Source organism: Amblyomma americanum, chromosome 10 (assembly GCF_052857255.1).
Source record: "Amblyomma americanum isolate KBUSLIRL-KWMA chromosome 10, ASM5285725v1, whole genome shotgun sequence".
In the NCBI taxonomy this organism is placed as follows: Eukaryota; Metazoa; Arthropoda; class Arachnida; order Ixodida; family Ixodidae; genus Amblyomma; species Amblyomma americanum.
The window spans coordinates 46,492,340-46,519,805 of NC_135506.1; the positions used below are offsets into that span (position 1 = coordinate 46,492,340).

The following is a 27,466-nucleotide window of genomic DNA, read 5'->3' on the forward strand; positions in this document are numbered from 1 at the left end:
CGTGCACCAGTCATGACTGAAAAGGCGCCTTGGAAAGCCTCAAGCACGTGGAAGAAATCCAAAGACTCGAATATGGACGTGAAGCAAGCACTGAGCGACTCTCTGGTCCTTAGCGGCGAAATAGAGAAGTCGACCAGCGGGACCAGGGCAACACCGTCAACGGCCACGGAGACTTCCAGAGACTCATATGCAGTTTCACCATCGTTGCGCTGTTCGTTCTGCAGTGCTATGACACCTCCTTCGCTCATAACGCGCCCCGTGGACCACTGGTGCCAGCCGCCATCCAGGCTTGCCGGTCTCTCGGCGTCCAAGTGGAAGAACGTCGGCATTCCAGTGGACGAAGAGGGACACCACAGCGAGTGCCTCGCCTACGCCCAGCCCGGCCAGCAGCCCAACGACACCGAGACCTACGAGTGCGACGCCTGGGACTACGACCCGACCCACGCCGCCCACTCCGCGAGGAGCTTCTGGGATCTGGTATGTCGCAGGTCCTGGCTGGTGGCCCTAGGCAACGCGGTCTACATGAGCGGCGCCCTTCTGGTCGTGCCCCTCGCGGGTTACTTAGCAGATATATTCGGGCGCAAGATCGTCATTACCACGGGCGTTGTGGCGCTCTTAACAAGCACAGCAGCGACGTGCATCGCGCGTGTCTATTCGTTCTTCCTGATGACCAAGTTCGTGAACTCCGCCTGCGCCAGCTCCATCTTCGTGGTCAGCCTCACCCTGCTCTACGAAGTGGCGCCCCTGGCCTACCGGGTCTTTTACATCAGCGTGTCATGCGCACTGGGCTTATTTCTTGTGGACGTCCTGCTTTTCATACCGGTGGCGTTCCCTCTGTCCTGGTCGCTGCTGCAGGTGGTCATCCTGACTCCAACGGTGCTGCTGCTGCTCAGCGCCGTGCACGAGTCCCCTGCGTGGCTCTTGGTGACGTCTAGATTCGATAAGGCCCATGCAGTCATGCTCAAGGCTGCCAGCACGAACAACTTGAACCGGGGTGGCCAAGCAAGCTGTGTTCAGGGTCAGAACAGAGCTCTCCCGCACCGAGCACACCACCTACAGGTGCGGCATGACTACAGCCCCGTACGCCGTGCAAGCCGGGCACCGTCACGGTGTGCGCGTACTGATTCTGGCATACGCGTGGATGCTAGGCTTCTACAGCGTGTCCTGGAGCAGCAGACTGCGCAAGGGCACCACGATTGGTGCCGTGGCCGTTATGCTGTCCGCTCCGTCTTGCGTGGTCGTGGACCTGGCACTAACCTCTCTGAGCAGGTAAGGCATCAACGATAACGGTTAGACGTCTCCTTACGTCCGAGCATTTAACAGTCAAAACATTTTGAAGAAACGATGGCTCATGGTCTACTAGAATATCCGTGGCATACGAGGTACCACATGGGTTTCATTTTTCACTGTCGGAGTCCCATTTTTTTATAACGGGTACATGCATTCCGCGTCGGGCACTCGGCTTTGTGAAGCCGATCCAAATATACCTTTTCCATTCAGTGACTAGAAATCGAGGACATGCATTCCAAATGATTTTGTGTTTTCAGAAAACGAGCGTCTGATATACACTCTAACGCACTAATACGCCTATATGGCAGTAAAAAGGGAGTAGGCTGTCCTCAAGCACACTCCCACTTATAAAAAGGAGTGAAATGACAATTTACACCCTTTTTACTCCTATCAGTTAGGAGTGCACGTGGAGATTTGTAACGTTTAGCGTGATAAACACGTTGGGCAAAGTTTATTAGGAGATGGGGTCTTCACAACTGTAATGAAAACAGCTAAGCTATATTCGCTGCAGGAATAGCTATGAGAACTCTTGCAACTTCATGACCATATCCACGTAGTACCTACGTCTTTTTTTAGACAGTTAATATGCGTGTGAGCTCACGCGCCAGTTTCTAACGAGTAAATGGTGCTGAACGTCCATAATTCCGAGAAATGCATTCGTAGCAGCCCAAAATCATATGTAGTCACCATAGGTCTTTGCAAGAACTTCTATACCACAATTTTGAAGGACGCCCAGCACAAATATGCCAGTGTTGCTAATATTGCGCGGAGCAATAGTGGCGGAAACACTCAGCCTGCGGGCCGTAACTTCAGTTGGATCAACGGACAGCCATATTTTGCCCTAGCAAAGGCGAGGAGAAGGGGCCTGAGACGTCACATAAAAAAAAAGGCAGCCAATAGCTGCAATCTGGTCTTCATGCGGGTCCGCGGTCGTCCGCGCGAAAGTTGAACAAACTTTTTTTGCGGACGCTTGCCTGGCCGGACGCCTATTGTCTGAACTGTCTCCGCACGCTTCTTTGCAGAGGGCGCAAAGAAACGGTTGTACAACGGCCCCTTTCCACAAGTTTCACCTCACACACCACATTTCCTCCTCGCGCCGCCATGGCTCTCCTGGACACCCGCTCCCTTTGCAGCCCCGCCTTCTGGGCGACACCCTGCTCGTGTTCTCCCACTGCTGCGCCTGTTTGGTGGTGCCGTCCGCCTGTCTGTACATGGCCAAGCTTTTCCCCACGGGCGTACGCAGCGTAGTCCTGTGCGGAGCCTACGCCAGCGGTCGCCCGAGTGCCGTTGGCCGCCTCAGCGCTGGTCCCGCTCGAAGGTATCGGCCGCGGAGACCTAGAGCTCGCCATCGTTGGCTCGGCACTGGCGTCGTGGCGATGCTCGGGCTGCTTGAGACGAGCCATGGTCTCATCGACGCTCGTGTAGCGACAGTCTAGCAAGGACGTTTCCAATTGTGATGCATGCCACCCTGAATGCAACTCCCATACCAAGACTCATGCGCAAGAGGAAGGCGAAGGCGAAGCCCTATTGCTGAAAGCCTTCCAACTATCAATAGCTTGCGGCATTTATGGAAAAAAGGAGCAGTAATAATAAACACACACACATGTCAATGACTTCTCAACGACCCATGTTCTGCATGTTGAGCGTAACGATTTGCTTTCTCGGGTGAGTGCAGTGTGTGAAGCGTGCGCGGTTTAGAATTGCTGCTTGTAGACTTTTTCGTGTGCTGCCCGTGATAAAGGCCTGTGCCACCTAGACATATATGCTCGCATTAGCTACTGCGAACGACCACAAAATTATTTCTCCTGTAAATGCTTGGTTGTCAGCTATATTATTGTTGTTCCAAATACCTTTAAAGGCCCTCTCTCGAGGGCACTATGTAAGGGTTGGAGGGGGGCAGTAAAAAAAGACTGTAGTCGCAACCTAACCCCGAAAAAAAAAAAAGCCGGAATCCCACTTGGAACTTGTTTTGCTCGAATCCATGCGGTGACCATCAAACGTTATCCACCCATGTTCCAAGCAAGTGCAAACAAATCGAATTTCCATTGTTAAGGCTTTTTGGGCAAGAAAAAAAAACGCTGATGTTGGAAATGAAGGCGCTTGCACCGCTGCTCGCACGCTATTGCCCCGGGCACTGACCAAAGTAAGATATTCAGACCATCGCAAGCTCATTGCAATCTCGTCTTTATTGCGTTTTACAGGATGGCAGAGGGAGGTGTTCGCCTCACCAAAGAGGCTAGCTGTTTTCATGTAATGTATTTAGGCAGCCCAACAGAAAGAAAGCGAAAAAAAATTCCCTTAGTTCGAATATGCAAAACTTAGGAAAAGTTCCAGCAATTACAAAAATATTGTCTACACAGTTATATATTATACCAAAATCAAGATAAGTACACAATACCACAACTACACTAAGAAAACACTATGTTCAGTCTTTTTCCTTAATAATGAACACAATGCATGTTACAAAAACATGCCTTTTCTTCTGTGCCTTTTTGCAGCTGGTCCTGAACAAATCACAAGGTACATGACTGAGAGCCAAGGTGGAGGTGACTTGTGGAGGACAACCACAATGATTTGTATTGTACATTTTAACATCAAAACTAAGAAAGCGGCAACAACAGGAAAATAGGCACCAGAGTCATGGCCCACTTTCAGTCATGGTATATTGCTGTCAAACGCACTGGAACAACGGTACGGTGCCCTTACTGGAAAAAAGAGGCGAACAGTGCACATATATAGCAAGCACTGATAAAAGATATCACAACTTATGGGCTGAATAGGTTGCAATTGCACAGCCAGCTATAAGTACTCAACAAACGCAGTGAATGCACATGGGTAACGTTATTAGGGTCCTCAGAGAAAAACAACGTCAACCACATTTTTTTCCTCAGTGCTGCATAAAATTAAAAAAAAAACATTACTTGCAACACAGCAATAAAAACTTAAAAGGAGTCATGTATGGTTGATAGGGTTTAAAGTCCCAAAGTGCCTCAGGCTTTAAAAAAGGCATAGTGGAGGGTATGGATAATTTCGACCACCTGGGGTTCTTTAATGTGCTCTGACATCGCAATATAAATTTATCTGACACCCGTCCCATCCACACTCATGAAAAGTTCTTAGTGCCCCAAATTTGTTAATGGCATTATATCTGGACAATGTGCCATGTGTGCAGACAATGTCATTAAGTGCCATGATGATGGCAAAGCTGAAAAGTTAGCTGGATGCAAAAATTTCAATGCCAAGCATGAAATGTATTCAATATCATTTAAAAATGATTAAAATCATCTCGAGAATACCATTGTCTTTGTTGATTAAGTTAAAAAATTGTACACAAGCCATTGTCACGTCAATCTTAAATATAGATAAAATGACATCTTTTGTATCAGAAATGCTGTAGAATCGCCTCGCATGAGAATAAATGATTGATTACTTAGAGAAAAAAATTGTGATGAACTATCCGGCTGTTCCGTGTAAGCACTGGAGCAAAGTACAAAGTACACATTTCATGGGATCATTGCTTGCAGCAAACTAAAAAAGCCGCAAAGACCATAATGCTCCTTTTTCTCTCACTCCCACCATCCTCCCTTTCCTTACAGCATGGTTCAGGTGTCCACTGAGATATACGAGACAATTACTGCACTATTTCCTTTCCTCAAAAGCCAATTTTCCAATTTGAAATGGCAAAAGGTGTCCCATGTGACCCCCCCCCCCAAGATTGGCATGAAATTTTAATGCATCAGGCACTTGATGTCATTTTACCATTATGAAATTCGGATCTACATTTTTTTTTTCAGCTAATACCCGCGAGAACAGTGTGCACCCATGCAGAAGCAATTGTGATGCACCACAAGCTTGCAGGTAACTGAGAATTTAACAGTGCGAATTTCACACTTCCTGGCAGCAAAGTGTGACCATGAAAAGCTGAGCCACATTCATTTCAAGAAGCACTTCTCGCTGTCCACTTGTATATTTTGATTAATTGTACGCTCCTCAACACTGCAGTGTCACACTCAACTAACACTGCAAATGTACATGGCTAACGTTATTAGGAATCTCCTTGGTAAGAACCCTGTTTATCACAGAGCTTGTCAGGGCAAGCAGTGCTGTGGCTTCTAGTAGAATACAAGAGAGGCACGGTCACATCTCAAAGTACAAGAGTGGCTTCATTGGTCAGCTAGGATATGACCCAAAGGGTTCACAAAGGTAACAGGCAGCATAATCAGGCGACAGCAGCAAGCAATAGAGAAGTTGGAAGCGTAGCTGACTTAAGTAGCTGCTTTCAATAAATTTTTACAGACTGTCATTTTATGCTGTCAAAAGACCACATGTCATTAACTCAAAAAAGTAAAGCCAACAATATGCTTTGCAATCCAGACAATATAATATCACATTGACACAAGTTAATCACCCTTCTTAGGACATGCTTTCCAGTTGTGTTTACTTGTAAGTAAAAATAACAAACAACTACAGTCCTCCAAATCTCAAGTAGTATCGCCACCTACCTCCCTCTTAGTGATGCACAGCCTTAGTATTTACCGAGATTAAAATCTAAGAGCTTTCTACTCAGCACTTTTAATACTAATAGTTAAACCAGTCAGCTGAACTAACTGCTTCTAGGCATTACACAGTTTTATTATCTTAGTTTTTACGGAAGAAAAATAAAAAGCTTTATAAAAGCTTCTGCATTGGCATATCGTTCCTGATATACCGTAGTCAACTAGTAGTTCCTAGCTGAACACCTAGAGTGTTTTTACTATCAGCAACGAATGAAACATGATAATGCAAGCTGTTATCGTTCTGGTATACATGACACCAAAATTAAGCGTGCGTGCTATAAGTGGTCAGAGTCATGCATGTAGCAAGTGTAGAGATTCACCCCTTAAACCCCATTTAAACCCCAGTACAAAGCATGTCTAATTGAAAAATTCCTTCTCAAAGGTGTCAAATATATTTCAATTATAAGACTTCACCCAACCCAGGGATTCATTCAAAAAGAAAACAGAATGAACATCAGGTACCCACAGAGCCTCGCTGTTTCTACACAACAAGTGACCAGGACTTTGAGACAAGGAACGTACTACAGTCGAACCCAGATATATCGAACTCGAAGGGGATAACGAAATAGTTTTACATGTTGATATTTCAATATATAAAAAATGGTTGTACATAAGTTTATCTCTAACCTAAAAGCAAGAATGCATTGCACCAACGTTAGTGATGCACTTCTTGCTGACAGCGCACCACCCACTAGGTGTTGGTTAAAGCTTCAACCTGCTTCGCATCGAATCTGAAGCAGATGGTTTTTCCGAACTAACCACTTCCTATGATAGAATGTCTAACCCTGGCCCGAGTACACCATAAATAACCATCTATTAAATTTAAAGTACAGCTGATTTTCGCAACGCCTTCGACAGCGAGGCGCACTTCTGGCGATCGTGTCACCTCTGGCGTTTAGTTAGCTGGGTTGCTTTCACAGCATGACAGAAATGTAACGTGGAATATGAGTACAAGAGAGTTAAAGACTGAAAAACCCTCAATCACACCCTACGTTCATTTCATCACACGTTTCACAGCTCTAGTGCTGCCAGCAGGTATCCAAGGCCACGCAGCCGAACCGTCTCCGTGCGCGAAAAGTGATCGAAGAGCATCATTAGGAGAACTGTCACTTGTCACACACAGTTCATTGTACACATCGAACGACCGATAAAATTGGAGTTCGATGTAATGTATAACTTTCCTGTACTTCTACACAACATTTTCAAGTGAATAGCCCTTGTGTTCGATACAGCCAATAATTCGAAATATCCTTATTCAATATATCTGGACTTGACTGCAGCCACACTTATTCAATATATCTGGACTTGACTGCAGCCACACCTTGTAAATTGTCTCAAAGGGACACTGAGAACAGATTTCGGAAGCTGGCTTGTATTTATAGGGTACCATTGGCATGTATTGATAGGGTACTGTTGGCTTGTATTGATAGGGTACTGGCTAGGCTACCCTGCCATTCACTTCAAAACATTGGCAGCCTGTCCTTTCTGTGTGGACCTCACAAGTTTGAATCGACCAGTGAAAAGATTTTTAAATTCAATTTTCTCAGCCAAGAAAGTGTCTTTAGCTGCCAGACAAACGTCAACATACCCAGAAAGGGCCAGAGAATAAATTTTTATTAAAAACAACAATTTGATGGAATTCTCCTCAGTGTCCTTTTAAGAAATAACACCCCTCAGATCATGAGGAACTTGACGATTTGTGATGCGAGGTGATCTCTTTATAGTGACTTATGACTGACAAGAGTGCCAATCACAAAAAAAGAATTTAAAAATGGTAAAAGAGGAAGGGGGGGTTACACGTGACCACAGCGGTGTGGTCACATATAGCCAGCCCTAGTGGAGGCTGGTTTCATGACACCACACTGTGCCTGACCACCCTGGTGCAAACTACAAATTCATAAACTTTAAATAAACTTTCCATGCAAATATACAACGGCCCCCACTATCCACTATTGGACTGCACTATAGTCGAGCAAGATGCTCAAGAGCAAACTTTATAGTCCCTTCAAAGTACCCATGCCTGACAAGCTCCTCAGTACACTATCACTCAGAAAAAGTGTGTGCCCAATGTATATGTCAGTTCTGGTGCTTGCATCATAGCATTTCATTCACTTCTGACAGCACCTATTCCGAGAAGCCTAATCTAAACCTACCTTTGCCTCTTTTAATAATCTTCAGCACCTCACATAATATGAGCGACACCTTGTCTAAGACCTCTCTCCAGGTTCCAAAAGTGTTCCCACTGAGCCAGTGTGTGGCAATGATTGTGATAAAGCTGAGCCGGTGTTGGAATAAAACAAACTATAATCTGGCCTGCAGACATCTCTCTATACTAACACACTAATGTATCTATGCACTACATATTAGACAGCTATTCAAAAAGACAATAAATACCTACATAGATAAAGGGCATCTCATGAGATGAACAGCCTAAGTTTTGTGCAATGTGGGCTTGAGAGAGATGAGAACATAGGGTCAGGATTGCTCGGCAATCTCCCAGTAGTCTTGTCGAGATGTGGCCCCACTGAGGTAAACGTTCACGGTGTGCACAAAACACCTGAGGAAGTTGGCAAAGGAGACACCATATCCTGTGCAGTAGGTGGTGCACCAGGCATACCTGTGGTAACAAAATTATGCCTTGGCTCACTGGAAAACTTGGTTGAAACCAACCTAGATGCCAGCAAGAAACTTCGCAAGTCTGCCGCAATTAATTCATAGGCAGCAACATGCTGCCTGGTCACCTAAGCACGAACGTTTGAGCATCAAAACTGCTGCTCCTCTAGTTGCTGTTCACGCAGCATGTTGGCACAATATGTGGATGCCACTTGTGGGGACCTGCCCTGCAGCCCCCTGAGTTTGCTTTCCCGCGAGGCACCGTGCAGCAGCAGTCACCCCGAGGATGAGCGCGTTCCCTTGTCAGTTACATTAACTGGCAAGAGAGGGCGCCAGCGTCGCTGCGCGGGAGACTGCTGAAGCCTGCCCGCGGGAGATGGGGTCTCTTCGGCCGGGATAATCGCCGCGATCGGACGCGTCGCTCGCGGCTCCGCTCTTCGCCGGCGGGGCGAAGAAGCGACGGGTAGACAGGCTCCCGTACTCGTCCCGTCCGGCCTGCGGAGTTTATATCCCTTGCCCTAGCGCGGGCGAACATTCGCTCGGAACCTTGCTGGTGAGTCGGAAGCCCTCGATTCATTAGCGTACCTTGTTGCTAGCTGGCGTTATTGTTTCTGCAGCAATAAATGCCTGTTTGTGTCAGCCAATGTGTCGTTCCTTTGTTCCCCCAGAGCAAGGCCCGCCGTGGTCGGCGAGCGCTCGGTAGCGTACGCGATCACGGGGTGGGGTTCGGGCGGCTTTGAACCGTGTCAGCCGCGATTGAGTGGGGAGAAAGTACTTATCTCCCCAATTCAAACCCCACATCTGGCGCCCAACGTGGGGCCTGCTCTTGGAACATTGGACGACTGTCGGTTCGGTTCGAGGAACGCTCTTTGTCCGGACTTGACAAGTGCTAGGCCTAGAGTGAATTTTGATCGCTAGGACCTGCGGCATGTTTTCTTGAGTGCGAGGTGTATTGCGCTGCAGCATGTTTGAACTTTTCGACATGCTCAGCACATTTTTCCCTGGAGTTTCTTCGTGAGAATGACTTGGTCCGCATCGAGGGAGTTCGAGGCCTAGCGCCCGCGGAGTCGCCGAGCCCGAAGCGAGTGAGTACGGAAGCCGCGTGGGTGGTCCGAGTTTCTGTATATATTTTCTCTACTATCTCTTTTTCGACTCTGGGAGTCGCGGCTCCGGGAGCCGGGTGGCCTGGGGCCACGGGTGCCGCTACGAGCTCGCTGGTATTGCAGCTCGGCACCGGGCGCTCCGACACCGTCCGATACGGTGGGCGCCGACCGCTCAGAAGCTGCTTTGTGCAGTGAGCGGGGTAGGACCACCCCACAAAGCTGATGTCTCCTCGCGGCTGCGCGCACAAAACCCGTTTCGGGTCTTTGGTGTGGTCACGGTCGTTGTAGGAGTGGTCGTTAGGCCTGAGGCTTTTCGGAGCTGCCTGCACCACATTAAAAGAGACATGACCACCGGACCGTGACGTTGAGAGGGGGCGCACTTTGCTGCCCGTCCGTTTTTTTTGTAACCTCGCACGAACTGAGCAGTCTCGTTCAACTCAAGAAAGGGCTTTGTTCACTCGAACTTTGCGTTTGCACAGCCGCCGACACGTTTTGCTAGCGAGTTAGGCATTGTGCCACGAGGCCCTTGCGGATGCCGTTTCCCCTCCCGTGACCTACGTTAAAGGCACGCCGAGAGCGTTTCGACAATTTTGCAGATCCGGTGGAGCCACCCAGGCTTGCTGACCGGTGCACATCGTCTCGCTGCCACCTGCTGCGACGGAGCGGCCTGTATCCTGTTCGCCGCATCCATCCGGGGCAGCTGTGGCGAGACCAGACAGCAGTCACCTCCGGCTGCTGCTGCCCTGGCGACTACTGCAGGATCCTGGCCTGCAGTTTTCCCACCGGCCTTCGATTCGCGGGCCTGCGGACACGGTAGTCCGCGGGCCATACGAGTCGTCCCAGCGGAGACCTTCACGCCGCCTTCGGAATACCGCGGAAGTCTGCGTGGACGCTGTCGGCGTGACCTCCGCTGCAAGACGTGCCTCAAAGACATGAAGACCAGGAGACTCCTCCATAGCATGTACTTTCAGGCGCGTGGGTCTATTTAAGGTTGGGGGGATGTGGGGACCTGCCCTGCAGCCCCCTGAGTTTGCTTTCCCGCGAGGCACCGTGCAGCAGCAGTCACCCCGAGGATGAGCGCGTTCCCTTGTCAGTTACATTAACTGGCAAGAGAGGGCGCCAGCGTCGCTGCGCGGGAGACTGCTGAAGCCTGCCCGCGGGAGATGGGGTCTCTTCGGCCGGGATAATCGCCGCGATCGGACGCGTCGCTCGCGGCTCCGCTCTTCGCCGGCGGGGCGAAGAAGCGACGGGTAGACAGGCTCCCGTACTCGTCCCGTCCGGCCTGCGGAGTTTATATCCCTTGCCCTAGCGCGGGCGAACATTCGCTCGGAACCTTGCTGGTGAGTCGGAAGCCCTCGATTCATTAGCGTACCTTGTTGCTAGCTGGCGTTATTGTTTCTGCAGCAATAAATGCCTGTTTGTGTCAGCCAATGTGTCGTTCCTTTGTTCCCCCAGAGCAAGGCCCGCCGTGGTCGGCGAGCGCTCGGTAGCGTACGCGATCACGGGGTGGGGTTCGGGCGGCTTTGAACCGTGTCAGCCGCGATTGAGTGGGGAGAAAGTACTTATCTCCCCAATTCAAACCCCACACACTTGATGCTAGAAAATCAAAACTAATTCCTGGCACATGTGGCTACTTATCAAATTATTTATACTCTCAATATCTCAACATTAGGTCTTCCACTTTCTAAAGAAAACATCTGTTAGCTCTTTAGTTTACAGCACAGACTGAAACAAGTGGTGGTATGAAAGCCTCGGTCCACTGGACAACAGTTTGACAAAAGAACCTGTCTTCGTCTCGGGTGAAGACAAGTCCCGAAAGAGTCAAGTGCTCTACTCAAAATGCTCTTCAGCACACAGAGGCTTTTCTCCAGACCCTTGTTCAAGTTTGTGCTGTCAAAAATCGAGTCTTCCCTGCTCTTCCCATACTAGGGATTTTTTTAAATATATAACAAAATTAATAAATGTATAAAAGCTTAATTAAAACAAAATTTCTAATTTGACTTCTATTCCTTTTGATAATGTTAATTCTTTGCTTAATTGAAATATATGTTCATGTTCACGGGGTTTAAACATCCCAAAGTGACTCAGACTAAAATAATTAATGCCACTTAAACAACAAATTAATTTTATAATTAAATGTGTTATAAGTGCTGTTGCAGTGCACATCTGTCTGTCCATATTCATTTTTTGTGTGCTGTGCTGAATTCAAGTGTGTTATAAGAGATTTTGGTGTTATTAGGAGCACCCATGTATCAGTTCAAAAGTGGAAAAGCTGCACCAGAGGCAGCGTGCACCAGGAGAACATGACGGCAGCTGGCACAGCATTAGTCCTTTCTTTTAAAACTGCGCCATCACATGGAACCATTCCTAGCACAGTGTATGACTGCACATAGCTACTTTTCCATTCAATCCATGCATGCAAGCTGACAACAAGAGCCTGACTTTGGACGAGCATCAGAGGCTTGGAAGACTACATGTGTCTTGATAACAGTGTGTTCAAGTGCTCATGATAGAGTCAGAGCACACTGGCACCTCTTGCATGTTACAATGTCATGGGTGCTTGACTGTACTAACATGCCTTCTGCAACACACTAATCACCATTTTCATCCTCTTTTCTTCCTCTGCATTTTCTCTTCAGCTCATGTGTTGCACAAACTTAGCAAATTCAAAGAGAGCACTGAAAATCAGTAAAGCGAGGAATTTGACAAAAACAAGCAGGCTAAAGTCACAGGGACGATTGTGATCAGCACCAAATATCCTCGCGAACCAAAACTCTGTAAAAGACTAGCACAGCCGTTAATGCTGGGATGCATACGCAAGTTACCCAGCTAGCAGCCCTCTTCTATATACAACACAATAAAACTTAGTGCAAATGGCTAGCATAAAACAGTGAGGGTGACACACTTTACAGCTAAATGTGCACCAGTGGTGACAGCTAGCTAGTAGCTTCGAGACATTGGGCAAGAAAAAATCCTCAGCGACACAGTATAGATGATCTGAACTAACAGTTCTTCCCAGCTGTCGTGTGACTCAACAAAGTGGTGCTCACAAGGTTTACTTCCACTAGTTCTTTCACAATGAAAAAATGTGTGCAATAAAGCCATCAAGAAGTGCAGTGGATTCTGTGCTCAAACTTTCTAACTTTCAGTTCCAAGTAAGCTTCACCCTGTCAGTGTTGCAAATATCTCTCGGTGAACGTAATTGTCAACAACATACGGTGGAGATGCAATGCAGCTCCCGAGGAGCATCCAAAGGGCTGCCGAAAAATGTAGCATAAAACGCTGCACATCGCAGTTTTATCTTGCAGCCACGACAAAAGCGGCAAGGATGTCAAGCTTGAAAACTAGCACCTCTCCCGCTCAGGTCACAAACAAAATGCTGGCCTGGAGTGATCACATCAACATTCACAGCACTATTTCAGTGCACTGGAAATGCATTCATAAGATGCGCCGTTATTTCAAGTAGAAGAATTAAATACTGCAGCGTTTCAGCGGCAGAACTTGGCAGGAAATTCACAATACAACAACAACACAGCCGACAGCCCAGCTTCCAGCTCTAGTTAGTCACAACGTCACCCATAAACATCACCAAAGGATGACTTCTGCAACACGCAGCACAACCGAACAATGTTCCCGCTTACATGGTTATTCAAAGGTGATGCACATCAGCTTAAACGGGATAATGTGCTTCCTGTCATTGGCAGTCACGTCACAGGGTCAACCTTGCAAACTTGACACATTAAGAGAGAACTGGGCTCAAACTTTCCTAAATACAAGTTCAGCAGCACTTGCCATTGGTTGCGTGAGAGTAGCTTGCTGGAAAGGTGGGCTATCAAGAGGTCAATTACAGCTGTGCGCACAACCATAAGCACGTGAACATGGGCACAGCCAAGGTGGCTTATTGTGAGAGGGCCACGAAACAGCTGCAAAGTGCAGAAGTCCAGAGAAGGAAGGCCTTCCACCAATCGGGATATCGTAGCAGCAGCAGCAGCCAAGAGGAAAGGCAGTGAGGCACGTCATAGTTCCTATGTGTGTGTCCCGAGCTGAGGGAAGGCTGCGCGCAGGGGCTGGTTGGATTGGACGGCGCGGAGGAAGTGTCGACGTTCTTTGGCAGGTGCTCGGCAGAGACAGTGTGAAAGGGCTTGCAACAAGCTCAACTGGTGGGCTTCTTCTGCTCCTGGAGCTGGCTGTGTCTCATGTCTTCTTTCGAGCTGAGGAATAAAAGCGGGAACATGCCGAGGATGCAGCCCAAGAAGACACCAACCGCCCTTCCCTGAAAGAAAGGAGTGACGCTCATGATGGTTGGCACTGCAGCAAATGCGCTGGCTCATAGCTGCCCACAGTTGCAAAAGATTGTGCAATGTGCTGGCACTTCTCATAAATGTGTAAAATTTTACTTTTGGCGTTGGAGTGCGACTGAATTTATTTCAGGTCGTGGGGACTGCATGTGAAAGCAAACTGAGCAAAACCTCAGGAAAATTGGGACACATCATGAAAAAAAGAAAGCATTGCCATTAGTTCACACTGACACTTAACTTTAACTCCTTACATGTTGCCTCTCAAAAATGTTTTAGTTTTGGAGGCAGCTTACCGCTTAATACCTACAGAGATGGTGCCTATGGGGCCATCAATACATTCTCACCGTTTCACCGCGGCTGACACAGTTCAAACAGCACCGACCTCACTGCATAATCACACGTGCTACTGAGCATTGCTATAACAACGCCAGCTAGCTACAAAATACGCTAAGGAATCGAAGCCGCCCGACCCGCCAGCAGGTTACGAGTGAATGTTCGCCCACTCTACAACAAGAGAGGAACTCTGAGGCCGGACGGAATGAGCTCGCGGGAAAATGTTCCCATGAGGCTTTGCTCTGCTGGCGGAGAGCGCCGCGACAAAACATCTGCAAGTGACGAGTTCCCGAGCCGAAGAGTCTGTCTCCTCGTGCGTGCAGCAATCATGCTGTTCGTGGCACGCATGCTGCTGCGGCGCAGGCGCTCCCCCTTGTCAGTTACGGTAACTAGGAAGGACGTATCGTGGGGAAGTAAACCAAAGGGGACGGAGCGGGGCAAGTCCTCACACACCTGAGGCAAACGCAGGTACAAAAGTGTAGGTGTTGGTGAGGGACCGGAAATGCTGCAGAAATATTCCTGAGGACAATAAGCAATCCCTTCTCAATCCTAACCATAAATTCGGTGCCTCTGTGCAAGCATGAACATATGCCAACACACAACAACGAACATGTGATACGACACAGATCCTCAAGAAGACAGTGTCACATATGTATAATCATGCGCTGCTTGCTTATCCAATGTGTCTTTCCACTAAAGAGAAAAACAGCTGCTGCAGCGCTGGCTCCAGATTCATCGTGACTTTGGGGCTCTAGAATGTCCTCGCATGTTGAAGAACACCACGTGGTTGAAGTTAACCTCGAACCCTCCCCATACGGTGACCCTTACTCCTGACTTTTACCTACTCCTTCATCTCTTCCCTCATGGCACAGCTGAAGTGTTCACCCTGAATGAAGCATTTACTGCTCGTTTCTTTTCGTGAGAACCACAAATGCAATTAGTCCAAGTACAATTCTGCTGAGAACGTTTTTTGTCTTCATAACAGACAGTAATCAATAGTGCTCTTGTTGCCTCCATATAAGTGGAACGGCTGAAAAGCACGTTACACCTTCTCCGGGCAAAACTTTTGAACCTGTTCCCAATGAAGCCAGCCATTCAAATTTGGCAACACAGCAGAGAACCTGTTTGCAAGCATTGGTGAAAAAGTACTCACAATGTTGGCACTCCACCGTGTGGCAGCCATTTCTAGTTGCGCGGGGGTCAGGTTTGGAGCCTGCACTCCAATCTTGACGGCCAGCTTCTCTACGTACCAGGCAGACCTGGAGCATGGAGGCCGCGCATGCTTATTTAACAAGGTATGTGTGACTGCATGCCTCGCACTGCTCTACTCACTTGTAAAAATGACCAACACAGAAAGAGTAAGGGGAGCTCAAAATAACATGCTGAATTTCCCCGTGATGCTCAGCAACGATCTCCACTTTTCTCTTGTAATGTCGTTTAATTCGTAGTGTCTGGTCTTACTCCTTTCTGGATTAGCACACGTTTTGCTACTGCTCTCTTTGGGGCTGCTGACAGGGTTTAGCTGCACCATTCAAATATCTGGTATTTGGGAACAGACTTCAACAACAGTCAGAGAAGACTGCGAAGGAATCAAGTTTCAGCACGATTTCTGTGCAGAGAAAGAGAGTGACAACAAAAAGCGCACATTATAGTACGTAATCAGCATCAGCAAGAACCAGGTCACACTTATATGTTATGTGAAGCTAAGCTCACTGTGCTGTGTGCGTTCCTTTGACATCAACAACTAGCTTTTCATTAAAAGCGCAAAACAGTGTTTAGCAATTCTCTTTACATGCAACTTCATCTGGAGACTGCACAAGCCAGATAAACTCACGAGCAACCTGTCTTACTGTGAACTGTTTCCTCTGAACTACATATATGTTCAGATGTCAGCAAGATCCTACATGCGAGAAGTCTTGAAATGCAGTTTAGCCTGCAGTGAAGCTCCGCCCACATTCATGACTGCCACACAGAACACACCTGTGACAAAAAGAAGACCGTTGCTAATGTTTTTCTTGTGACCTAAACAAGAAGCCTGTGACAAGACGATATTATAAGCTCAAGAATTTTGATGCCTCTGGGTTGATACAGCCAACATTAAAAAGCAGATTTCATTTACTGTTGTGGATGGTCAGCAAAGTAACACAAAGCCCAGCAGGCTATGACCCACTGTTACCAAGTACTGTTTTATTACACTGTCTCCTACTATAGCTCAAAAAAGCCAGTTGCTGTGCAATGACAATGGGGACAAGTGGCAGCAAATCTGCATCAGAAGCTATGTTTAATGGAGACCAATTCTCTGATCATGGGCAAGCTTTATGCCATGTGCAGCTCTAGCTGCACCAATTAAAATCATTCTAAAGGAATTTAACAAACAAGAAATACTGATGTCCGCTGGTTGCATGACCGTTTAATAATTTTATGTTGTACCCTCACTTAAAAAGAAGTGCACAAAATCACGGAGCATTTCAAGTGCTGCAAACTGAAGGTTAAGTCTTAAGTTTTTGTTTTCACCAGTTAAAAATGCAGAGATTCACTCAGGTCAGTTACACTGCACACTTTTCCCGATTTCAAACTAATTTGACAATAATTTGTGCTTCAGTTACTAGAAAACAGCATTTTTTAGGTCTTGATGCGCTGTTTAGATGCAAATGTCAAATGCATCCTTTCCTCCAACTCCATAAATTTTTTAGAGCGTTATACTCAAAGGTCTTACCCAATTCCGGCCGCATCAGATATGGCATTCCCCAGCCCAGCAGCTGAAAGCAGGAAACAAGAAACAAGGAGTTTTTATCTTTTCATGCACATAAAATATCACGGAGGCGTTCTGAAAGTGACTTCGGAGCTTGATCTATGCACAGAAACATTTCAGAGAAGCTTGACACATTTCAGAGCTTAGGCTCTGTCATGCTTGAGACAGATCCGCAACAACTAGTTGCTTGCCTCAATACTCACAAAAATGGAGTGATTTACACCTCTAGACTATGCGTGTATTGCAGCCTTTTTCTCGTGCCAGTTTGAGGCTTTGTTGCACGCAGTTATCGCAATGCCTGCTGCAATTAACAACCTGACATTGCCTATGGTTTCTTACTCCTTGTCTTATCTTGAATACTTGTGTAACATGAAATAGCCTACAAAAAGCATCTCAAAGCAGAAGTGAGTTTAGTTGCAAAGCAACAGCAAAACTAGCAGTTCATTTTCGGCCGGTATGACTGCACAGTCCATCAAACAAACAATAGCATACTAAGTGAGTGCATTCAGTGGACCGAAACCATTTTTAATGTGACAGCATTTAGGCTGTAGCCTCACAAAAAATGTTTCGGCTTCCGTAACAAAATTCCCTGATTTGTCAATTGCATAACGATGTCATCAGAATTACGTGATCTCAAGTGACCAATCAGAGAGCACTGTGAAATTTGAAATTCCCCACAAAAGTTCCTAACTGGTCGGGAGAGGTCACGTGACCTTTTGATGCTCTCACAGCCTGCCCACCATGAAAGGTGGCAACCTGCCTACAGGATTGTGAGCAAACTGCCCACCATTGCCCAATTCAATGCAGTTGCCACCTCCCCATCATGGCACTGCCCATGAGTCTTATTTATGGAAGGTGGATCAGTGGGTAGGATTAGTATAATCCCATACGAGACTCAAATGGAAGGTACTGGAATATCATAGAAGATAACGACTCGTGTATACTACATATAAAGGCAATTAATGTAACCAGTTCCAAACGGAGTTTTGGCAGGAAAACCACAAGAATCTAAGAACGTTAGACAGTCATGGTAGACACCACAGCGGGCAACCTAAATGCTGTCACATTTTCTTTTTAAGAATGTGGTTAATAAGGTGGCCATGTTTTTTTGTAAAATTTCCAATTTGTGCACTGGAAATCCCCATGGCTTGCTATCTTTGCATCAACACTGCTGCAGTCCCAGAACACTTCCGTCTTTTTGACACCACTGAGCAGTAGTTCTTATCGGATAATGCCGTGAAGCATGAACAACAAGTACCTGCCATTGTTGAAATGCCCAATCCAATGCCGATGGTTGTGTCGATGTAGTCGCCCTACACGGACAAAGAAAAAAAAAAAGCCAAAAACAAGAGACACTTCTAGAGGAGTAGACTTTATACCTCTTTCAAACATGGAGCCTGAACCTTTCAAAATATCCTTTCCTTCAAAATGCCAGAATTGACAGAATGCAACAGTGATGCACTTAACTGCAAACGCTCTTCATATAATTTTACAAAGATCAGCTATTTATGAGACAATTTCAGATGAACTGACTACAATGCAATGCAATGGTGCAAAAAAAATATTTCAGTGACATGAACACATATTACACTAGTTTTTTGAAAGGCAGGGATGTCAGCCTATGGTAGTGTTTTCCAGACACTTATACAGCTGTCACTAGGACAAAGAATAGTTGAAGAAAAGAAGTAGAAACAAAGGATCACATTCAGCACAGTGCAAAGATATATGTATATGTAACTGGATCTATAATACTTCTCAAAGTCTGAGGTTCACTGCAGTGGCTATCAAAAATAAAATCGCAGTTCTGACTACTTGACTAGCACACCCCGAGTGCAAATTTTTACAGGCACTGGCTAGGAATATCTATCACGCAGTTACGACTGCCTAGCTTTGCTGAACAGAGCAGCTAAACACTGAACTTCAATATGATTTCAAATTCTTCCCATTCCTTCAACTCGTATCTCTTAATGACTCAACAGTCAACACTCACAGCCACAATCATGATGAAGTTGTCAAGAAACCCAAAGCCCACGAATGGCAGGGCGTTATGGATGGCCAACATTCGTAGCTGATCACCCGTAGGCATGGTTGCCTTCCCATCTGCCAACAGACAAAGCCAACAAGTGCCATCAGAAACACTGAAGACCCCTCACCTACAATGCTTTGAACAGCTCACAGCATGATGGGCACAATGAAGAGCAAGATTCAAATAAATTTGAGCAAGTCTGACAGCTGTCTCATGACTAGATTCAGACTCATGCCTAAATGACTCAGTGATTCCCTGAAACAGATGCTGTTTAATATCACCTCCATATCTTCTGGTCATGCACTTTAGAGCAGCTGCAATTTTGGTCATTACATACTCTATGTGCATCATCAATTTGAGTGCATGTCCATAATGCGGAAGCAACGTGCAACTTTGTAGCTCAAGACCAAGGTTTTGTACCTCAGGCATGAAATTTATGTCAAAATATTAATCATGCCAGCTGATAATGCGGTTCACTTCTCACTTGACAAAACGTGTGCTAAAGTTCATAAAAATTGTTCACACTTTTTTTTGGCCTGACAGTATGTGAGAGCATAATTTTTGTGTGGTTATATACATCAGTAGATAAATTCGCGACGAAAGCTGTAATTAACAAAATGAGAAATGCACTACCTTTATAGTTCATGCATTGCAAGGTCCCTTGGACTTCGCTTTCAAAAGATGTAGCAGTTTGTCGCTGTTTTGATCGTTACACTGATGTATACTTATGCCCAATACAGTAAACCCAGCTAAAAAAACAACTGACTCCATTTGGGAAATTCCCTATTGGTACCAATTGCAATTTCCAATCGTAAATTAGTACACAATTGTACTAGTTCAACCAGCTGGGCCAACTCGAATAATAGTTCCCATTAGGTGCCATGCAGGAAATTATTCCATCCAGGAAACTTTCACAAAGTCTACCACCCAATTAATTAAGCTGCACAAAGTACGCAATGTGAGAGATAGGTGCAAAAGAAAAACTGACCTGTGAGGACTGCGGGCTGAGATGTTTTACCTGATACCATGTTTTTAAAGGAATTTAATCTTTTTTGGAAATAAAACTAATGATACGTTACACTCAAGAAACAGCTACTAAAGTCACACATCTAACATAAGCCCAACACATATCCATGTGTACACTAAACTTCTGCTTCTGCTTATATATCTTATATGTGAGGCTCCCATAATGGAAATAGTGGCACTTACCAGTTAAGCATAGTTATTTCATTCATTTTCGACAGCAGAGATAGCGTAAATGATGTATACAATTTAGCAGATTAAGCTGCAGGTAGTTATTATAACCTAATTTGTATTGCCGTGTTTCTGAAATATGCAGTTGTTCACATGAATATATTGGGTGCAGTTTTCAGACCAATTGGATGCAGTTGGTAAGACCAACTGGACTCACCAGTTGGTGAAGACTGATTCAAGTGAGCACTCAATGTAAACGTGAATTACCATACTACTGCTGTGTCAGCTGGCACTCTATTTAGACTAATGGAGCAAAAATTTCATATTGGAATTAGTTGGAAACTCAATCGGTCCAGTTAGGAGTCCATTTTGACTGTCCAATTGGTACACCATTCCAACTGGAACCAGTTAGAAACTCAATTGGTCCAATTGGCAGTCCATTTCGACTATCCAGTAGGAACACCATTTCAAGTGGAACCAGTTGGAAACCCAACTGGTTTCAATTGTTCTTTTTTTACTAAGAAACCAACATGTGAGTTACAAGCAAAAATGGAACGACTCCGAGCGTTTCTAAAATGCAGAAGAAAAAAAAAACGCCGCGCCCTCTTGCGTTCAGGTCTGACACTTGTCGTAGGACAGTGCTCTTTAGCGCACACACACAGGGTGCTCCACTAATGGAATCATATGAAACAGCGGCAAGCGTCGGAGCAGGCTGCTCCTATTAAGCTGATATGACCGTGCAGGCACGATGCACTCGCTCAAAGAAAGTGTTGCGAAAAAGATGAAGCTAGGCCGAGATTGCCTTATCAGCGAAGTGCAGGAAAAGAAAAAAGAAAAACAGCGAGCCAGCTCCATGTATTCCTCGGTCACTGTTCTGTTGACGTGGCTCAGCTACCCAGGCTGCGGGGCAGTGGCTAAGTACCTGGCGGTGTTGCTCTAGCTTGCTAAATTTCTCCTTTTTGTCTGTGCCTGTTTGCTCCTGTTCTGGGGTGATTGGGTGCGGGACGAGAGCTTAATGTCTACTTCTTCTCCTGGCCAGGGGTTTTCCCCTTGGTCGGCATCTCTTCCTAAAGACCAGCTCCCAATTGACCTCTTTTTCCGCAGCGGTGTTTCAAGCATTCCAGTCGCATTAGTGCCTTCTGATGGAGGCGCTATCCGACTGAACAACCCGGAGGCCGTGCAGGCGGCTCTTAGGTCCACATCGCAGCATTTCATGCACATTACCGACGTCCGGCAGTTCGGCAAGGCTGGTATTTTGTGCAGGTCGCCGGATAAAGCCTGTATTGAAGACCTGCTGAACTGTATGTCATTCGCCAACCACCCGGTGAGTGCATTCATTCCGCCTCATCTAGCATGTTCCAAGGGCTTGGTTCGAGGGGTCGACTCTCGATTGAGCCCTGCGGAAATGCTTGAGAACCTCTCGCCTGCGGGAGTGATTGCTGTCCATCGATGCAGCAGGATGGTTGACGGAGAAAAAATTCCTACGGAGTCCGTCATTGCCACATTTGCAGGAATATTTTGCCCGTCAGAGATTAAGGTGTGGCCATTGGTTTTTCGAGCAGATGCCTTTAACTCTCGGCCCCTTCAGTGTCAAAACTGCTGGCGATTTGGCCACAGCGGCAAAGCCTGCAAATCGGCCTTACGCTGCTGTGCCTGTGGGGAACGTCATTGCAGAGAGGAATGTCCTGAACAGCAAGAGAAATGTTGTTTGTGTAGCGGTGCTCACCCTGCTGATTCGCCTGACTGTCCTGCACGAGCACAAGAAGTTCAGGTGCTCGAGCTTATAGACAAGCGCAGATGCACGTGGAGAGAGGCTTTTGCCGCAGTGAAGGAGAGAGCCTCAGCCTACTCTAGTGTGGCCGCCAAATGTCCACCCATAATGGATTCTAGTTGGTCCCAGGCTATTACAGCGGCAGTTGAGAAAGCTGTGGCAAATGCAATGGATCGCATTATGGAAACCGTGTCCACGTGCATTTCGCAGGTCCTAGCTGCTCAGATGACCAATCTTCTGCAGGCGTCCACCACTCCGCTCTTGTCTTCTTTGGCTTCGGAAGCTACCCCTCCTTCTGTAGTAATTGATTCAGCTCCACAGGGCCAAAAACAATGTCAGCAACAAAAGACCTCTCAGCCCTCTCCTTCGAATAGCGTTATGGACGCATCCTCTATGGATTGTATTGATATGGAGTCTGATTTCCGCGCCCAGAAACGAAGTGGGTCTCCTCTGAATATTGCAGGTCCATCTTGCCCCCAGTCAAAGACAAAGAAAAGTAACGCAAGTCAAAACGCTAAAACCAGGATTCTAGAAAAGGCAGTCGCGGCTGCGGCACTTCCGCCAAGATAGGGTTCTTAAGTGTACTCCAGTGGAATTGTCGATCTATATTCTCAGCTTCAACAGATTTAAATTGCCTATGCAATCAGCTTCTACCAGATTTAGTTGCTTTACAGGAAACATGGCTAACTTCAAATTTCAATTATCATCTCAAGGATTACCATCCGTTCCGGCTTGACCGGTCATCACGAGGGGGAGGGTTGTTAGTGCTCATATCTACAAAGTTTTGCCCCAGGGCATGCATTTCTTTTCAATATGCGGACAATGAATGTGAAATCCTTGCGGTTGACTTCAGTGTCCCAGGTCAACAGCCCTTTACGGCAGCTAATGCATATTTCCCGTCTGGTGTGCGTGACACTCGGCCCCTTGACTCACTCATGTCTAGTAGCCGATCTCAGGTTCTATTACTTGGCGACTTCAATTCGCACCATGTGACTTGGGGGTTTAAAACAGACAGCTTTGATTCTAGACTATTTGATTGGGCTTCTGGCAACAACTTGATCTGCAACAATTCCGGATTGCCTACGTTTGTTCGCAGTCAATGCCGCTCTGCCTTGGATTTAACTTTTTCCTCCCCAGGAGCCTCTGTTATGTCTTGGGCGCCTGTTGACTGTGCAACAAACAGTGATCATCTACCGATTAGTTTCAAGTTTGCGTGTAAATTAACTCTTCCTGAGCGACATCAGCGCACGTTCATAAATTACAATTGCTTTAAAGACACGCTAAAATCAGCCCTCCAAATCACTTCAGACACTCGCGCTCAGAGAAGTGCCGAAAGCAAGGCTGCACATCTATGCTCAGTACTGGACCATGCAAGGCAAAAGTCTGAATTTTTGCTTAAGAGAACAAAGGGTGCAATCGCGAACAATTGGTGGAATGCTGAGTGCACGCGTGCATATAGGCGACGGAAAGCAGCTTGGAAGAAACTTCTCATCAATCAATGCCCAAAAAAATTGGCTGGATTATAAGTATGTTGCAGCAACATTTAAGTGCACTGTCGCCCGTGCAAAGGAGGAGTATAATACAAATCATTATGATTTCCTTTCCCAATCAGGAAATAAACGAGCTTTATTTAATTTCATGAGGCGCAACAAGGTGATTCCTCCGGCTGCCAACATTGAATCCCTTGTTCAGTCCCCTGCTGACATCGCAAAGGCCTTAGAGGATATTGCGTGTGGCCTAGAGCTTCGCTTTACATCTGCTTTACCTTCTCCTACTATATTCACATGTACCTCAAGTGATTTCACTGAGGTCTCTATGCCTGAGCTGTCGCAAATTGTTCTGCGCTTATCCCCAGCGGCTCCTGGCCCCGATAAGGTCACTTCATCTATGATCAAAATATTGTTCAATGAATCTCCTGCAGACCTGTTGGCTCTAATTAACCATTCTATTAAAGGTCCTTAGATACCGCATGAGTGGCGTCTTGCTGAAATAGTTCCATTGCTTAAAAAGCAAGGGGATGGCTTAACTTTAGACAATATACGCCCTATTTCGTTAACATCGCACCTTGTGAAATTGGTGGAAAGGGTCCTTCTCAGCCATGTCATGTCATTCATTTCAGAAAATGCTGTATTGAATCCATGCCAAATTGGTTTCAGGCCGGGTTGTTCAATTTGGTGTGCTCATACTGACCTTGAGAGTCAAATTAGCTCGCAATTGAAAAAAGTTTGCTGCGCTTGTCACCTTGGATGTCAGTAAAGCATACGACAGCGTGGAGCACTCGACTCTATTACTAAGATTACAGGAACTCAACTTCCCAAGCTATTTTGTAGCCTGGATTTCTGTTTTTTTGGAAAATAGAGAATTTTACTGCTGCCAAAATGGTGTTTCCTCAAGGAGATTTGCACAGAGAAGAGGTGTTCCGCAAGGATCAGTTCTCTCACCTGTTCTTTTTAACATTTTTCTAAGCTCAATTCCATGCATTCAAAATGTGAAAACTTATGTGTACGCCTTAGATATTGCATTTTTTGCATCAGCAGGTGACATTCACACTCTTTATCAAACCCTGCAAAATTACCTCAATGTTCTTGACAACTGGCTAGGAAGAATTCATCTGTCCCTTAATGTGAAGAAATGCGCATTGTTAGTATTTCCAGTTTCTGTTCCAGTAAATATCTGCCTGGTCTATAGAAATAACATAATACCTCAAGTTCAGACGGTGAAGTATCTCGGTGTAACATACGACTCTACTCTCTCCTGGCGGCCACACATTGAGCAAGTTTCTGCAAAAGGAGTTCGGGCCAATGGCATTCTGCGCAGGCTTTGTAGTGCTAGGTCAGGCATGAGAAGGCATACGCTTCTGATGATTTATAAAATGTAAGTCTGCCCAATTTTGGAGTTCGGGTGTGTTTTATTCTCAGGAGCTCCTGCCTATAAACTTCGCCCTCTTGTGCTTTTGGAACGTGAGGCGTTGCGCCTTTGTCTGGGGCTTCCAAAATATGTCGCCAATGCTGTTCTGCACCTTGAGGCGCGAATGCCTTCGTTATCAGCTAGGTTTCGCCTTTTAACAGTTCAAACATTTTTAAAATTGTGCGACTCACCTTTTCACGCTTCCAGTATAATATTTCTTAGTCAACCTTCCGCCTTTTTTAGTGCTGCCTGGTCTCGATTTCATACCCCACAGATATGTTACGTGCAGTCCCTCCTTGATTGCATAAATATTCATTTCACAGATGTCTGCCAAATATATAACAACTCATCTGTCCAGATTGAATTCGATGACATTTTCCCATCGAATGCAAAGCTGCAGCCCTTCCCGCTTCTTCAGGGTCTATTGCAGGACCACCTAAGGTCCTTTCCCTCTCATGTTCTTATTGCTACCGATGCCTCGCAGGATCGCGAAAAGGCAGGTGTGGGAATTTTTTCGCGTTCACTGGATCGGTCTTTTTCTCTCCGTCTTCCTGACTTCACTCCAATTTTTCTGGCTGAATTATTAGCAGTAATCTTAGCCTTACGAAAATTAGAATCTACCGTTTCCCAGGTCGTGGTTATGACAGACTCTCTGTCCATTTGCTCTTCCTTATCCTCACCCACTGACTCTCGGCCATTACGCCTCTTTAAGTTCCTGATTCCGCTCCATCTAAATTCGGTAAGGTTGCTTTGGGTACCCGGTCACATGGGCTTTCACTTAAATGAGGTTGCAGATTCCTTAGCAAGAGCCTCTCTCAGCGGCCCAATTGTTGCTGTCCTGCCATCGTGTGCATATACAGCTGTGGTGAGGTTTCGCAGCTACACAACATTTCAGGAATTTGCTGCCTCGGATCTTACATCATCTCCCGAATATCAGCATCTTCTGCATCCTTGGAGTAGCAAAGACTGGCGCTCACGCAGACTAGAGGTCTCTTTCACGCGCTTGCGTTGCCGGGTTCCCCTTCTAAATTTCTACCTCCACAGATCTGGCCTGGCAGCTTCCCCACTGTGCCCTTTTTGTGCCGAACCTGAGACAATAGATCACTTCCTGCTGTTCTGCCGCCGATTTTCTCATTTGAGGAAGCGTCTTTTGCAAATTCCATTTCATCAACTGGGTTTGCCTGTGTCTTCCGCGGTTGTTCTTTCCATTGGCGCTTCTTTGCTTGGACAAAGCGACAGGAGTGTGCGCTCTGCTGTGCAAAATTTTCTTCAAGAAACGCAGCGACTCCCATTCTAATTTCTTTTTCCCGCCCTCAGTCAGTACGACATTGCAACATTACAGGCATTGTGTACTATTATGCACATTAAGCAATTGTCCCGTCTTCGATCTCCAAGTTAACTGGACCCCTTTCCTTCCCTCTTCCAATCTATCAGACTACATACTATTACCACTCCTTTTCCCGTCAAAACTTTCCTGTATCCAGTAATTAACCGCCTGTGTCTTGGCCACACCCCCGTAGTGGGTATGTGCCAGCAACGTCTGAGGCCTTCCTTCCTTCCATGTCACGGCTTACTACATCAGCAGATCAACCATTCAGCGCAGCATACTACTTTATGAACCAGATTACGTGTACGAACGCGAGTACCCCTGCTCGCTTCCCCTTTCTGCCAATTCCGCCCAGCGCCCTTTATTTTTTTTTATTTTTTTCTCCGCAGCGCACTTCAAATGCTCACAGGCGGGAACAAATAAGTGCTCGATCGATTCACTCAATGACAATTCCAACTAAATTGCTACCGCATACACAGTTTTAACCTGCGGGCGGAAAAATACGCGCACCTAAATGCAACGAAAGGGTCACCGCTGAAATCGCTCATCGCAATTCAGCCAGCAAAAAATCGTGGTCTCACAGCTTTTGCCCAATGAAAGCGCTCATGCTCAGGTTTAATTAAAACGGTGCGCTACCGCGAGGAGCCGCGTAAAAGAAAAAGCGCCCTTTCAAAAAGCTAAAAAAAAAAAACAAAATCGCGTGTCGATTGAAATTTACCAGGACACCTGTTGCAAATGCATATGCGCAGCTTCGCTCCGGGCAATCTATAACTCTGGTTTGCAGTTGTCGACAATCCGTGGCAAGAACACAGCTGAGCGAAACTCACTTTTCTCCGTCTTCTCGGTGTGAACCGTGAGCTCCTCCATGAGAATCTTTCGCTCCTCGGGTTTGAGCCTCAGTATCAAGTCCTGGGCACGCTGTTTGGTGAGAATGATTTCGTGGGTGCCCGTGTGTTTTCCGACGCCCTTGCTGTATGCGGACACGCAGAATGATCGTAACAGAGTCGAGCATTCACTGTGGCAAGCGGCAGTGCGCTTGGAAGCACCGAAGAACAGTGCGCCCGCCAACCTGCGAGCCATCGCAGACGCTGTAGCAGCTGACGGAAGCAGGCAGGCAGCCATTTTCGTTTCGAGACGACTCCTTTCGGATGCTCTCAAAAACCGAAACTACTTGTGTGGGCTAGTTGGTACAGGTTGGGCTAGTCATGGGCTAGTAGTTACACTGTTTTCACCGAGTTCAGCCATATATGCCCATTTGACTTGACCAGTGCCTGAATCCATCACAGAACAGTGGCT

The 27,466-nt window shown here is 46.5% G+C and overlaps 2 protein-coding genes across 2 annotated transcripts; one reads left to right on the forward strand and one right to left on the reverse strand.

The window, feature by feature from the left end:
• Positions 1-784: 784 nt before the first annotated feature.
• LOC144108250 (uncharacterized) lies at positions 785-3,798 on the forward strand. Its single transcript, XM_077641526.1, has 3 exons — positions 785-1,269; positions 2,313-2,477; positions 3,789-3,798. The coding sequence occupies exons 1-3, from the start codon at positions 1,067-1,069 to the stop codon at positions 3,796-3,798; spliced, it is 378 nt and encodes a 125-aa protein (XP_077497652.1). The 5' UTR covers positions 785-1,066.
• On the reverse strand, positions 3,459-27,466 carry LOC144107800 (transmembrane protein 65). The gene is made up of 7 exons (XM_077640987.1): positions 26,998-27,466; positions 18,936-19,045; positions 18,204-18,258; positions 16,910-16,952; positions 15,347-15,452; positions 11,151-13,835; positions 3,459-8,670 (listed from the first exon to the last, which is right to left on the reverse strand). The coding sequence occupies exons 1-6, from the start codon at positions 27,290-27,292 to the stop codon at positions 13,716-13,718; spliced, it is 729 nt and encodes a 242-aa protein (XP_077497113.1). The 5' UTR covers positions 27,293-27,466; the 3' UTR covers positions 3,459-8,670; positions 11,151-13,715.